Genomic DNA, 16688 nt, shown 5'->3' with positions numbered 1-16688 from the left:
ACTAATGTTTCCTACAGGAAACATGATGTATTTTATGCCAATCGTTTATTCAAAAATGTATGCCAAGTTATTAACAACTTGAAAGGCATACTGCTTTCCCATACTACATACACCCTTAACTATGACCCAGTTCTTAAATTCTTAACTCTTAATGTCTCTAATAAATGTCTTTCTAATATCATAGGATTTTTGATAGGAAATTGATGGGATTTTAGGATATAAAAAGTTGAGAAACAATGTACCAGACAACAAAGGACAAGAAGACAGGCTAAGAAGGTTGTTTCAAATAAATACGACCTATTTCACAACTCTACCTAGAGCTAGTTTAGGGGTAAAGGTAAGGGAAGAGATAAAGGGAAATCAGTTGATTTGTTAACTGTTAAACATTTCTGGTAATGGGAAGAAACTGGTACATGGGCAACAGGAGTATGGGGAAGGTCTTTGCTATTTACCTTCTACTTCTGATTTAAATGGATACATTCTTAAAAATTAATAAGGAGAACTTTGAGTTTCTGTTAATTTTAGTGGTAGTATTTGAAATTGATGAGTAAAATAGTAAACATTGTTCAGTAAAATAGTAAATACTGTATTTTAGCTATGTATTTAAATTTTTCATCAATACATATGAGTATATTCCTTTGGCAACCAAAAATATTACTCCCTCAACTAGGAACATGACTCCTATCATGTGGACAGTTCAACTCTAGGATTAGAAAAATCATCTTTTAATTACCTAATGGCTGAAAGAAAAAGTAATGGAGATCCTGAACAAGATAGAATCTTTATAAACTTACTCAAGTGCCAGTTGGGGACCAGCTTCATAAAACTTAACAGTTTAGGTCCCTGGAATGCAAACTAAGAGGCCAAGATCTTTAGACTTGCTTCCATTTCAAGAAAAGCTTCCCCTGTCCAAAATTGTTCCAACAACTACCACTTCTTAAACAAACTTCAACAGCGAGCTCTTCAACAAGGGCACAGGAAACCCAAAGAGCTGTACAAAGTATGACTTTTGGTCAGGAAATGAGCTTCTGATCAGAGTGGTAAAACTGAAAGTTCTCTTTTATATCTATTTACTATTTGAGATGTATCACCTACTCCTTTGATTAAAGTCCTCTCCACCCAAACTCCTTTCATAAAGGGAAGAAAAGGATAGAGTGTTTTAAATGTGTATTTTCAACAGCAAAGAATTAATATATTTTAGTTGAGTTGTTGACTTTATCATACATTGGCTCAAGTCAACAGTTAGTACCTACTCCAGATCTGTTTCTTAAAAATAAGTATAAAAAGGATTTTTAGTGAAAGACGCTAGCATAAGACCATGAAACTCCATACACTCAAACTTAATGAAATGAAGAAAAATAAAGTTTATCTTATGTATGTTTTGGACATGTTTAAATGTTTCACACTGTGAAATTTGAAAATTAATTAAAAACAATAAAATATCAAAGAAAAACATCAATCTGGAGAAAAGAAAGAAGTATGCAGAATTTCATTTAAAAATCTAACCATTCCATTTCTTACCCTTCAAAGAATACAAGACATAAACGGAAAGTTCTGAAATCTTCCTCTGATACCAACTTTGCAGAGAAGACGAATAAGGGGGATAGACCAGAATTCAAAGAGGAAGGACTCAGAGAGAAGGAAAAGCTACTCTCACCTCAACTGGCCATCAGACATTTAAAAACCATCAGGCTAAAAAAAAAAAAAGTCAGACTTACCATGTCATTTTTCCCTAACAAAGAGATATATGGCAGATGACTCAAAAAATATATGTAAATAGCTCAAAGCTAATTATTTCCAGCAATAAGCAGGATTTATCAGACCAGAAAGACAAATGACAAAAACACTGAAAGAAAAACCATGGAAAACAGGAGGGAAAAAAGGAGGAAGAAATTGCTATTGGAAGTTCCCCTTTCTAGTTGTGAAATAAGAGTGCCATAGCCAATATCCAAACATCCACCTATTTTTTCCCTCTGCTAGCAAATGTAAGTAATGTGAAATGCAGGCTGGATGACTCACAAGCTGGAATCCAGATTGCCGGGGGAAATATCAACAACCTCAGATATGCAGATAATACCCCTCTAATGGCAGAAAGCCAAGAGGAACTAAAGAGCCTTTTGATGACGGTGAAAGAGGAGAGTGAAACGAAAACCATGGTATCTGGTCCCATCACTTGATGGCAAACAGATGGTGAAAAAGTAGAAACAGTGACAGATTTTATTTTCTTGGGCTCCAAAATCAATGCAGACATTGACTGCAGTCACAAAATTAAAAGACGTTGCTTCTTGGAAGAAAAGCTATGACAAACCTAGACAGCATATTACAAAGGAGACACATCACTTTGCTGACAAGGGTGCATATAGTCAAAGCTATGGTTTTTATAGTAGTCATGTATGGATGTGAGAGTTGGACTATAAAGAAGGCTGAGCACCAAAGAACTGATGCTTTCGAATTGTAGTGTTAGAAAAGAAGACTCTTGAGAGTCCCCTGGACTGCAAGGAGATCAAACTAGTCAATCCTAAAAGATATCAACCCCAAATACTCATGGGAAGGACTAAAGCTGAAGCTCCAATACTTTGGCCACCTGACACCAAGAGCAGACTCACTGGAAAAGATCCTGATGCTGGAAAGGATTGAGGACAAGAGGAGCAGAGGATAAGATGGTTGGATGGTATCACTGTCTCAATGGACATGAGTCCGAGTGAACCCCAGGAGATACTGAAGGACAGGGAAGCCTGGTGTCCTTGAAGTTCATGGGGTTGCAAAGAGCTGGATATGACTTAGCAACTGAACAACACTAACTTATTGACACTTAATACACCAGTCATTATACTTAGCATTTTAAATTCATTAACCCAAATTAACCCTTACAACAATCCTGTGAGGTAGAATACTCCATTAATAAATGAGGAAACAGGCAAAGTGGTGATCTGCCCAAAATTACAAAGCTAAAATGCTAGAGCCAAGATTCAAAATCAAGTCACAGTACTTAGTCATAGAACTCTGTGACAACCTAGATGGGTGGGATGCAGTGGGGCGGAGGTTCAAGAGGGAGGAAGCATATGTATACCTGTGGCTGAGTCACGCTGATGTACGACAGAAACCAACACAACGTCGTAGAGCAACTGTTGTTGTTATTCAGTTGCCACGTCACGTCTAACTCTCTATGACCCCACGGACTGCAGGATGCCAGGCCTCCTACTGCCATCTCCTGGAGATTGCCCACCTTCATGTCCACTGAATCAGTGATGTCATCCAACCATCTTATCCTCTGTCGCCCTCTTATCTTTCTTTTTCGTACTTTTGTAAATTTTATTTTCAATTGTAAAGCAGTTATCCTCCAATTAAAAATAAAATTAAAAAATACACAAAAAAGACAATTCCAACTCTAAGTTTTAACAACAACAACAAAAACCCAAGCTATCAGGTTTCCAAACTGCAGCTCCTGGCCAATGAAAATCAGTTTACAGTGTTAATTTATATCATAAAAAGGTTATATTCAGGGAAAAACATTAATCAAGACATTGAATCTTCAGTAACAATAAACAGTATCAACCATAAGAAAGACAGAACAGATATACATCTTTAAAACATCTGTATTATCATCTTTAAGGCAATGACCACTGGAAACAGAAATCAACAAAAATTTTAACAATATCCAGCTCATGATAGAACAGACAGACATAAAGGGGGCTATATGGAAATTGAGTAATATAATTAATATGGTTGAATTAATATGTAATGAGGGATTCCCAGGTGGCACTAGGTGCTAAAGAACTCTCCTGCCAATGCAGGTGATGAGAGGGTCATGGGTTCAATCCCTGGGTCAGGAAGATCTCCTGGTGGAGTACATGGCAACCCACTTTAGTATTCTTGCCTGGACAATCCCATGGACAGAGGAGCCTAACGGGCTATAGTCCATAGGGCTGCAAAGAGTCGGACATAACTGAAGCAACTTAGCACTCATGCCAATATGTCATGAATTTTTTATCTAAAAGACTGTATCCTCATTTTCAAATACAGAGAAGTAAGAAAAAATAAATCATATAGTAAGCTACAAGGAAAATCAATGAAGTTTCCAAAAACTATTAGTCTATACTATAATGCAATAAAACTAGAAATTGAATTTTTATTAGGAAAAGAAACTTTGACCATTTAGAAGTTTAAAACAAAGCAAACAAAAACTCTCATATTTTAAACAGGATATCAAAACTGAAATTGCATAATCTCTTGAAAATACAAATAATGGAAGCATACAAGCCAAAGTTGAGCTCAGAAGGTAAATCTTGGCATAAAATGCATAAAACACTTACATTACTAAACAGTATCATGAATAAAAAAATTAAGCATTAATCTTCAAAATCCAGAAAAAGAACACAGCATATGCCAGGAAGGCAGAAGAAAGGCAAAAACAGATCAAAGTCAGAGGGCAAGGAACTCAAAAAAAGAAAAACAGGAAAATAAATTCAACACCTTAAAAAATTTAATATATAACCTAGTAAACTGAATTACTCGAACACAAACATATACAGTATTAAAAATGAGAACAGAGAAATAACTGCAGATAAACAAAAAGTTGAAAGAATTATAGAAAAGTACTTTGTGAAACTCTATTAAAATACACTTGAAAATTTGGATGAACTAGATTATATTCTAGGAAAACAAATGAAAAAACTGAACAAAAGAGACAGAACTCAAAAGAAACTAACAGCCATGGAATAAACTGAGATTTACTAAAGAGCTATAATCCAAACACATACTAGTCTGCTTCATAGGGGAAATTCTTTCAGATCCAAGTAACAGATAACCGAGATGAAATTTACACCATGCCAGAACAGAGAAAGGAAATCTCGCAAAATCTTTTTTATGAAGCAAATATAACGCAGAAATCTAAGGATTACACTATAGAAAGAAAAAGTTTCAGGCCTCATTTCTCAATATTGAAACAAATATAGTTAAATATTAAACACTTCAGTTGCTACTGTATATTTTAAACAAAGAACTCCATAAATGAATAGTATTCATTTCAGAAGTGTAACTATGATCAATTAAGTATTAAAAAACTCACCAAATTATAGGTTATGAGTTAAAACAACCTTCATTTCAAAGATGAAATGGCATTTCACACCTAATGAATCATTCTTGATTTAAAGAAAACAATTAGTAACATATGCATGTATGTTTGATATTAGTCTTGTTCAAGTGAGTGCTCCAGCTTTTTTTTAAATTGAGGTATAACTGACATATGACATTATGTTAGTTTTGGGTATACAACATAATTCAATATTTGTATATATTGCTGAATGGTCACCACAATGTTCTAGTGAAATCTGCCACCATACATAGTTACAGAAAGCTTTTTCCTTGTGATGAGACCTTTTAAGATTTTCTTTCTTAGCAACTTTCAAATATACAATGAAGTATTGTCAAGTATACATACCATACTGTGAATTATATCCCCATGACTTTAGTACTAGAAGTTCGTGCTTTTTGACTCCCTTCACCCATTTTAACTACCCCTAACCCCCTCCACCCTAGCAACTACCAATCTGTTCTCTGTATCTAGGAGATAGTAGATTTTTGTTTTTGATTCCATGTATGAGTGATAAGATAAAGTATTTGTCTTTATCTGACTTATTTCACTTAGTATAATACCCTCAAGGTCCATCCATGGTGTCACAAATGGCAAGATTTCCTTCTTTTTTATGGCTGAATAATAGTATTTTTTATCTATTCATTTTCTTGATCCATTCATCTATCAACGGACAGTTAGACTGCATCCCTATCTTGGTTAAGTAATTCCATAATGAACATGAGGGTGCCTATGCTTTTTTCAAGCTAATGTTTTCATTTCTTTTGGATAAATGCCCAGAAATTGAACTGCTAAATCATATAGTAGTTCTATTTTTAAATTTTTTGAGGAAATGCTATGCTGTTTTCTGTAGTAACTACACCAATTTACATTCCTACAAACAGGACAAGAATTCCCTTTTCTCTACATTCTCACCAACACTTGTTATCTCTTGTGTTTTTGATAATAGATTTTCTTGAAGTATGAGGTGATAGTTCATCATGTATTTGATTTGCATTTCCCTGATGATTAGTGATATTGAGCATCTTTTCTTTGTCTGGTAGCCATCTGTACGTCTTTGAAAGAATGTCTATTCAGGTCTTCTGCCTGTTTTTTTAGATTGTTTTGCTATTGAGTTGTCTGAGTTCTTTATATATCTTGGATATAAACCCTTTATAGGATATATAATTTGCAAATATTTTTTTCCCATTTAGTTGTTCAGTTACTAAATTGTGTCCAACTCTTTGTGACCAGGCTTCCCATTTAGTAGGTTGCCTTATATTTTGTCTATGGCCTCCTTTGATGTGCAGAAGCTTTTTAGTTTGATGTTGTTCTGCTTGTTTATTTTTTATTTTATTGTCTTCATTTTAAGTTTTAAATCCAAAAAAATCATCACCAAGACTCATGTCAAGGAGCTTACCACCTATGTTTTCCTTTAGGATTTCAATGATTTAGATCTTATATTCAAGTCCTTAATCTTTTTTTTTAACTTTGTTGAATATCATCAATTATTGGGTCTTTTACTTTCTTGAACTAGTTGCTTGAACCTAATATACAGAGGAAAAAAACGCCAAATGATGCTTTTGAAAAACAGGTCTTACATTTTTTTTAATTGAAGTAGAGTTTGATTTATAATATGGCATTAGTTTCACATGTGCAGCAAAGTGATCCATACACACACACATACATATATGTTCTTTTTCTGATTCTTTTCCGTTATAGGTTACTACAGATATTGAATATAGTTCCCTGTGGTATACAGTAAGACCGTGTTTATCTATGTTATATATAGTAGTTTGTATCTGTTAATCCCAAAGTCCTAATTTATCTCTCCCCCCTTTCCTCTTTTGTAATCACTAGTTTGTTTTCTATGTCTTTGAGTCAGTTTCTGTTCTATAAATTCATTCGTATCATTTTTTTAGATTCTACATAAGTGATATCATAATATTTGTCTTTTATCAGACTCACTTTACTTAGTATGATAATTTCTATGTATATCCATACTGCTACAAATGACAATATTTGATTCTCCTTCATGGCTAAGTAATATTCCATTATATAACAGACAGCACATCATGTGTTGACGGCCACAGGTTGCTCCGTGTTTTGGCTCTTGTAAACAGTGCTGCTATGAACACTGGGCGCATGTATCTTTTTGATTTAAGAGTTTTTGTCTTTTCTGGATATATGCCCAGGATTAGGACTGTAGGCTCATTTGGTAGCTCTATTTTAAGTTTTTTAAGGAACCTCCATACTGTTTTTCATAGTGGCTGTACTAATTTACATTCCCATTAACAGTGTAGGAGGGTTTCCTTTTCTCCACACCCTCTCCAAGATTTATTATTTATAGACTTTTTGATGACAGCTTTTCTGACTGGTGTGAAGTGATAACTCATCATAATTTTGATTTGCAATTCTCTAATAATTAGCGATGATGAGCATCTTTTCATGTGCCTGTTGGCCATCTGTATGTCTTCTTTGGAGAAATGTCTAGTTAGCTGTCCTGCCCGTTTTTTTGATTGAGTTGGTTTTTGATACTAAGCTGTCAGAACTGTTTGTGTATTTTGGAAATTAAGCCCATCTGTGTCAGTTGCATCATTTGCAAATATTTTATCCCATTCCACAGGTTGTCTTTTCATTTTCTTTATGGCTTCCTTTGCCGTGCAAAACTTGTAAGTTTGATTAGCTCCCATTTGTTTACTTCTGCTTTTAATTCTTTTGCCTTGAGAGAGACTGACCTAAGAAAACACTGGTAGTATGATCTATGTCACAGAATACGGAACAATTTATGTCACAGAATGTTTGCCTATATTCTCTTCTGAGAGTTTTACTCTTTTTTTCTTTTTTGGCCCTGCTGGCTCTTTGTTGCAGCACACGGGCTTTCTCTGGTTGTGGTACACAGGCTAAGTTGCCCAGTGGTATGTGGGATCTTAATTACTTCACTAGGGAAGGAGCCTCCACATCCCCTGAATTGCAAGGTGGATTCTTAGTCACTGGACCACCAGGGAAGTCCCTCTCCTAGGAGTTATACACGGCATCACATCTTTATTTAAGTCTTTAAGCCATTTTGAGTTTATTTTTGTGTATGCTGTGAAGGTGTGTTCCAACTTCATTGATTTATATGTGGCTGGCCAGCTTTCCCACAACCACTTGCTGAAGAGACTGTCTTTTCTCCACTGAATATTCTTGCCTCTTGTGTCAAAGATTAATTGACTGTAGGTTTGTGGGTTTATTTCTGGGCTCTCTATTCTGTTCCATTGATACATATACCTGTTTGGGGGCCAATACCGCACTTTTTTTTATTCCTACAGCATTGCAGTATTGCCTGAAATCTGGGAGGTTATGCATACAGCTTTATTCTTTTTCTTCAGGATTGCTTTGGCAATTCTAAGTCCTTTGTGGTCTCATATAAATTTCAGTATTATTCGTTATAGTTCTGTGAAAAATGTCATAGGTAATTTGAAATGGATCACATTAAATCTGTAGATTGCTTTGGGTAGTATCGCCATTTTAACAATATTAATTCTTCCAATCCAAGAACCAGGGATACCTAAACATCTTTTAGATGTCAATATTTATATTCTATATATTAAAGTTAAGTTGTATGTTAGAATGCACAAAGTGTATGCTTGTATAAGTTCTAATAAATATAATATATCTACCCTTGTAACCAAACCTCTGTCAAGATATATAATTCTACTATCCCGGAAAGTTCCCTCACTTTGGGCCTTGATTTGAACACAAGATTTGTCTCTAAAGTCCATAGTCTTTTTCATACTATGCAACTTCTTTTAAAAGGGCCCAATGTGCAAATATATTAAACAATAAGAATTCTATTTCTAACCATCAAATTATTAAGGTAGCTGAAATATGGAAAAATGAAAGGTGGAAAATACTTGAGATTCCCTCCACTAAAGTCAGACAGCCTAGGTATTTAATGTCTGTAGCAAACGGACTGCACCACTTTCTCTTTACTGATTTCCACTAAATAAATAAAAATAATCTTCTTCCTTCCCCAAGAGTTAAAGAATTAATAATAACCATCTCCTATGTTCATCTCTTATATCTTCAATTAAACTAAAAATGCTCAGGGCAAGACCATTTCTTACACATGTGAGGCAAGCACTGCACACTTCAGTGATTACTATGGAAGGCAGTGAGGAACTAGAGAAAACAAAACCTTTGAAATCAGCCAAATCTGGATTCAAATCTCTTCATATTTATTAGCTATATAACAAGTTACTAAACTTCTCTAAGCCTCAGTACGAGGCCTGTATTTTGCCTTCCTATCAACTTCTGGCTTCTCAAATAGACAATCTACAGGAAGACCCAGGCGACAGAAGGCCCTACCTTGGACCTCAGGCTTTTGGGGGAACTGCTGTGGCGCTCTTCCAGCCATGCCTCTTCCCAAAGGGTGAAGAGACCCTGGGGCCAGAAGGGCATACACATCATGAGTCCACATCTCTGCCATCAACTTTGCTCTGGGTAACCTGGACTCATGAGTTCGTTGTTCAAACCATGCCAGATCTGATTTCCAGGGTCTACAAAGACCTACTCCTGGTCTCACTCCCTGAGAAAGTATATACGGAGCATGAAGGGGAAGACTAGGGGGTTGACACATACGCATAAAGCCATCCCTCAGAGTATAGAATGGTGTCAGTGACAGGAAGAGTTATGGGTTCAGGCTCAGAGGGTAGGGTGGGCTCAGCATCATGCAGACACATTCTGGCATTCAACTCTGAAAAATCCAGGACTTCATTCAAACATGAACCTCAAGGTCTATAAGAAGGTTTATATATCAAGAATGAATGGATAGAACAGATTTTATGTAACAGTTTGCTAATTTAATTTAGTATGTATATGGTATGTAGGTGTACATTTTGTATTTGCTCCAGACTCTGCAAATGTTCCAAATGGGCCTGTCTGTATCCACTGCTAATAACCCGTGTATTGCATATTCACTTTCAAGTAGTTAGTCAGTTGTGTCCTACTCTTTGCAGCCCCATGGACTGTAGCCTACCAGGCTCCTCTGTCCATGGAATTCTCCAGGCAAGAATACTGGAGTGGGTAGCCAGTCCCTTCTCTAGGGGATCTCCCTGACCCAGGGATTGAACCAAAGTCTCCTGCATTGCAGGCAGATTCTTTACCACTGAGCCACCAGGGAAGCCCATTCACTTTCAAATATTATCCTAGTCATCCAACATTATCGCGAGTTAGGTTTCATTCATCCCACTGCACAGGTAAAGAAACAGATATGGTTAAGAAACCTACCCAGCTCCTTTTTCTGTTATCTCCATATCACTCTCTTCTTAACTCCCAAGTATCCTCCCCTCTTAGCATATTATCAGTATTTCACTCTCCAAGACAATATGTATGCCCCTAATCCCTATATCTAGTGCTTATCTTCTATGACCTCAGGATAGTACCTAATACTGTTAATAATCTTTTCTTTTTTAAAACAAGTTTCCCTTTGGTGTGTAAGGCTACACTATTTTAGTTTTCTCTAAGCTTTTGCTTTTTTTCTCTTTCCTCTTTCTCAGAATTTTGGTGAAGAATGAGTAAGATAATGTTTTTGGAGACTGTCAGCATCAAGCATATATATTCAACAAAAGATAGGATTTCTTTTTAATATAAAAAGAATACCTACCATTTTTAAGTATAGTGCCAATTACTCTACTAGGTGACACACACACAGAGTATTCCATTTATCCTAAAACCCCTAGAAAATTGAAGTTTAGATCGGCTGACAAATTAACCTGTATTAGAAACCTGGCTCCAGCACTTTCTAGCTTTATGATACTGAGTAAGTCACTTAACTTCCCTGAATTTCTGCTTTTCCATTGTGTAATTTTATAATGTCCTTATAAATGAATTAAATGAGAATGAAACACAGATATAAAAACACAAAGTACATGGTAAATAGTCAGTAAATGTTAACTTTCTTCTCGTTGCTACCAGGTGAATACATTAATTTTTTATCCTTGTGTGCATTTCTAAAAACTGAGTCCTTGATCTCTTGACCTTCTTTCTTTTTATAGTCTATACCTATACTCTATCACACTTCTGAGTCCAGCTCCTCCAGAAAGATAGTTTTGAATTATCCATGACCACGCCTAATGGTCCAGGCCCACATCCCAGGGCCTACTGTATCAAACTGCTCTTTTTCCTCATAAAGAGTGGAAAGCAAAAGACTTGGTATGGGAGACATAAAATATTACACAGACAAAACTGATAGGATGGATGATAAAAAAACTAATTCCATGGTTTCAAGCTTGCCTGAGAAAATTACAAAACTGGAAAAGATTTCCATAGATCATAGATCATGTCCAAAATTTTCTCCCCTTTCCCTCATTCTTCAGACATGAAACTCTAATCCTTCTATTTCCCTCATCCACAAGGCCAAAAATGTTCCCATTCCTCTGAATTCTCTTACATTTAAATGCTCCATTCATCTAATACCTAATTATACTCTGTCTTCTATTACCAATTTCCTTGCATTTAAATCTTATCTTCCCAACTATGCTGTAAGTTCCTTAAGGCCAACAGCCATCTCTCATACTCTTAGTACTTCTTCATAATGCTGATTGACTAATGCTATACAGATACGGTCAGGAATTCAGAAACCATATATTAGGATGTTTTCAGATATCTTCCTGCCATGGAAGGAAAACTTTTCAAATCAAAAGGTTCGGAAATCTTCCACAAATAGGGAAAGTGTGACAAACAGAAAATTTTCTATTTCTTTCTCGAGGATTTCAGTTTTGGTTTTAAACAGGAAAAAAATCCTTTAACATAAATTTCCTTAGCCATGTATTAATACTTTATAAATTATTTCCAATAACTGCACAAGGTTTTCTTCAAAAATTACTTATGCCAGCATACCTTGGCGATACTGCAGGTTCAGTTCCAGATCACCACAATAAAGCAAGTCACACAAAATTTTTTGTTTTCAAGTGCATACAAAAATTATGGTTATTCTATTACTATCATCTATTAAATGTTCAACAGGATTACATCTTAAAAAAACAATGTACATACTGTAATTAAAAACACTTCATTGCTAAAAAATGCTAGCCATCATCTGAACCTTCAGCAAGTCATAATCCTTTTACAACAGTATCAATAAAGATCACTGGTGATGGATCACCATAACACATATAATAATAAAAAAAGTTTGAAATGTTGAAAGAATTGACAGAATCTGACAGAGAGACATGAAGTGAGCAAATGCTGTTGGAAAAACTGATGCTGACAGACTTGCTCGGTTGAAGACTGCCGAAAACACTGAATTTGTATAAAAAAGGCAGTATCTGAGAAGCATAATAATATGAGATATGCCTGTATTTTCTAATATAGTTACTAGTCATTATATTAGTTTCTGTAGGAAAGTTAATTCTTAAAACTGTAAGCCTCAAAAATCACTAATACAGACTGATGTGTTACTTATTAAATACTAAATAATTCAAAAACCCAGGTGATAAAAGTTTTTAGTTTAAAGTTTATTAAAGATATCATTTTCTTTGATATATTTAATAATTGGGAAAATTTGATTAAACTACATTTTTACTGTGATCAAAATAGAAGAACTATAGGGTAATGAAACTGATTTGCTTATTTTACCTGAGTAGCTTTATCTTTCATGCATGAAGGGTAATGAACATGAGGATCCCGTGGCCACTGTCCTGTGAGATAAGGTCCTGTTATGGTATCCAGGGAAGAGGTTCGCCTTATTGTGCTAGAGGTTCGAACTTGCTGAGATTTGGGCCTGTCCACTATAAAAAGTGAAGGAAAAAAGACATTAGTCATAAGAATAAAGTGAAACTTAAAATTATCTAAACTTCATAGTTTGTAAAATACCATTCTGCCAATTGTCCCCACAATGTATATTTACCCTAAAAGCCATCCTGTATGAGCTGATGAAATTTATAGACCAAAGGGAAATACATTCACATATTAAATTTTGCATATACTGTCACACCCTACAAAGCTCATTCATTTTAGAGACCTATTCTTAACCCTCTATATCATCTCCACTGCCATTATTTTAATTACGACTTCATCATGTCTCAACTAAACTGCCAGTTTCCTAACTGCTATCTCTGAATCCACACTAACTTTATCTTACAGGGCCACCTCCCTCCACTGCTAAAAAAAATTGCCATGGTTTATTCAGTCTTTCACTCAAAGTCCATTATTTTTCACAGTTCAGCTCCCATATACCTCAATACGTAATGTCTTGCTACCACCACTCCTCCATAAACCTCTGCTAACTACTAACAACCATAACAACTACTAATAAACTCCTATTTCCCAAGTGTGAAGTACTCGCTTCTCTGCCTCTATACTTTCTATCATCTCCTGCATCTAAAATATTCCCCTTCTCTGTACACTTGGCAAAAACTTATCTTCAAGACCAGCTCAGGTGTCACACTGCCTCTGTGAAACCTTTCCCAATGCCCTTCTTTTCTTCATCTCTGTCCTTAAAGATATACACACTCTCCTCTGCTTGCATAAAGCCCTAAATTTGTCCTTCCTTCCTGACCAGAGGGTAAGTTTGGTCCCTACAGATTGAAAAGGAGTTGATACTCAATACTTAGAAATGAATTTATTCAAGGCTACACGTGCACAAAAAATCATGTATACAGAATCTTATTTTAATTGTTTCCTCCTTAATGGATGAAGAATTTGAAGCCCAGAGGGATAAAATTAAATTGTCCAATGAAACAGAACTGCTAATAAGTGACAGAGGTAAAAAGGAACCAAGATCTCTGGACATTCTACACCGTTCAGTCAATCTACTCTAATGATCTGTTTTACCTCTGCTGCAAACAGAGATGATCATACTGAACTCTATAGTTTCTTTACAATGAAAATATAAAAGATTTTTCATGTATGCATCTCAAATGTGCATACTATAATAAATTCCAGTGGATTACAAGTATCCAAGGCTTAGTCTTATTCAGTTATATTTCACATCAAAGAAAATGCCTTGCACATTACAGAGGGTCAAGAAACATTTGTTACTGAATATTGTCCTTTATTCTTCTGAAAACAAAACACAAAATTGTTTTCCTTTTTTTAAAAATCAGAAGACAAAAGGAAATGCAGCACAGCGTGAACTGTCACGTTATTCACACACAGCCATCCTCAGTTCTGTAGGAGACTGGCTCTTCGTTCAGTCAGATCAGTCACTCAGTTCAGTTCAGTTCAGTCGCTCAGTCGTGTCCGACTCTTTGCGACCCCATGACTCGCACTCAGTCACGTCCAACTCTCTGCCACGGCACGGACTGCAGCACGCTTCCCTATCCTTCACCTTCTCTTAGAGCTTGCTCAAACTCATGTCCGTTGAGTCTAGGACTCGCATGAATACCAGAACCTGAGAAAGCTCAAGTCTCTTACAGTTGGTCTTCCACCTCCCTGGGGCCCACCTCGCTGGACACAGAGGGCTGGAGGGCCAAACTGAATCTTACAACTGCAGTTCTGCTTTCTTCTTTGACCCAAGGGTGTTAGAGAAGATCTGGAAATTGTCAGGTTTCCTACCTATCTTGATTACTTAGCTCTCATTTTATTTTGTGATAAGCAAAGTCTAGGATAATCTATTTCTACTGTTTGGAGTCACCTGAAATTTTATTTGTGACCAAAAATCATAGTCAATCTTTATAAATATTTCATCAGTCATGGAGAGCATGTATTTTCTGTTTTCAGCATACAGTTCTTTTTCTTATATACTAACTGAAATAAAAATACAGAATATAGTAATAAAATAGAACCATGATCTGTCACATATTTAGAGAACTACTCCAAAATTTCTAAACTACTATTGAGATACGAAAATTCTCTTTATCTCTTATAATTTTTATCATTTAAATTTAGTTCTGGGGGCTTCCCTGGTGGTCCAGTGGTTAGGACTCTTGCACTTCCACTGCAGGGGCATGGGTTCAATCCTGATGGTTGGGGAACTAAGATCCCACAAGCTGTGCTGAGTGGCCAGAAAAAAAAAAATTTTATAGAAATTTAGTTCTGTATAATTTGGTTACATATTGATCCATGACATTATTATTATGACATATGCTTTACCATTATAGTCTGTTCCATTTATTGTTTTTTACTTTTAAACTCTATCAAATTTAATTTTATCCCCCCTCTATGCTTTCTTTCTATTATACTGTATCTGGTATGCCTGTTCTTTCACTTTCCGTTTCTTTCAATCATGCTATTTAGGTAACACTCTTGTATACTGTACATAATTAGGCTTTTGAAAAAACTTATAGTAAGCCTTCTTCCTGAAAAACATATGTTATGTTCATCCCACTTATATTTATTGTTATAACAAGTCTGATTAAATCTGTAACTCTTTCATCGAACTTTTTCTTTCTCTTAGAATGCTTCCTTGCTATTTGTTTTCTATGACTTACTTTTTATTTCTTTTTCTCCTCCTTATCTCGCCCCCTACCATAAGCAATTCAGAAGACATGCAGACTGTTTTTAGTTCAACTACCAGGAGCTATTTCTATTAATTCTTTTTAAAAAATGTGGTTATAAAAGCAATACGTACAAATTTTAGCAACTTTAGGAAGCAGAGAAAGTTAACACCTCTCATAATCTGATTTATAATAATTTATTTAAAATTTTTTAAAATTACGTTCTCTCCACCAAGAAGAAACAAGGACAAAAACAGATTATCCCTTGAAAAAGAACCATTTTTAGCAATAATAAAGGCCTACAGAAAGGTCAGCTACAACCAGAAAATGGAAAGCCACTATATATGAAAAACTCGTGTCCCAACTTTAAGCCACATGCTAGCCTTCTCAGTTATTCAACTGACTGTCCTGGTATCACAGTGTTTGTAAGTAACAACTATTTCACTTAATAATGGCTCAAAGCACACGAGTAGTGATGCTGGCAACCCGCTATGCCGAAGAGATGCTGTAAAGCGCTCCCTTGAAGTGAAAATGTGACAGTTCTCAGCTTAATAAAGGAAGGAAAAAAATATTAAATGCTCAGGTTACTAAGATCTATGGTAAGAACAAATCTTTTATCTGTGAAATTGTGAAGAATGAAAAAGAAATTTAGTTTCTTCTGCTGTTGCACCTCAAACTGCAAAAGAGCCACAGTGTGTGATAAATACTTAGTTAAGATGGAAAAAGGCATTATATTTGTATGAGGTATTTTGAGAGAGAGCCTATGCTCACATAACTTTTATTACAATATATTTTAAAAAAATGTTTAATCTGGCTTCACTGGGTCTTAGCTGTGGCACGTGGGATGTTTGGTATTTGTTGCAGCATGGCAGGATATTTGGTTGCAGCATGTGGGATCTAGTTTCCTGACCAGGGATCAAACCCAGGCCCCTTGCATTGGCCCAATAGGGAAGTCCCCATAACAGTATATTCTTACAACTTTTATTTCATTATTGTTGTTGTTAATCTCTTTACTGTGCCTAACTTATAAAATAAGCTTTACACACGTACAGGAAAAATACAGGATATACAGGATATAATAGTATCTGCAGGTTTAGGCTCAACTGGAGGTCCTGATATGTGGTCCTGATATGGAGGTCCCTGTGGATAAGGGGGGGTCTACTCCATTTATATAGGCAACATAATAAATTGTTTAT

The 16688-nt window shown here is 35.6% G+C and overlaps 1 protein-coding gene across 1 annotated transcript in view; it reads right to left on the bottom strand.

Annotated features, from left to right (window-relative positions):
- Positions 1–16688, bottom strand: part of GLCCI1 (glucocorticoid induced 1) — a 108511-nt gene that overhangs the window by 65601 nt on the left and 26222 nt on the right. Inside the window, exon 2 of the mRNA XM_055589848.1 lies at positions 12692–12843. Within this exon, the coding sequence (XP_055445823.1) occupies positions 12692–12843 (152 nt within the window). The remainder of the gene's footprint in view (positions 1–12691; positions 12844–16688) is intronic.

This window comes from Bubalus kerabau, chromosome 8, assembly GCF_029407905.1.
Source record: "Bubalus kerabau isolate K-KA32 ecotype Philippines breed swamp buffalo chromosome 8, PCC_UOA_SB_1v2, whole genome shotgun sequence".
Lineage (NCBI taxonomy): Eukaryota > Metazoa > Chordata > Mammalia > Artiodactyla > Bovidae > Bubalus > Bubalus kerabau.
Note: the sequence above shows the minus strand (reverse complement) of the source record. Positions and strands in the feature narration are given on the sequence as shown.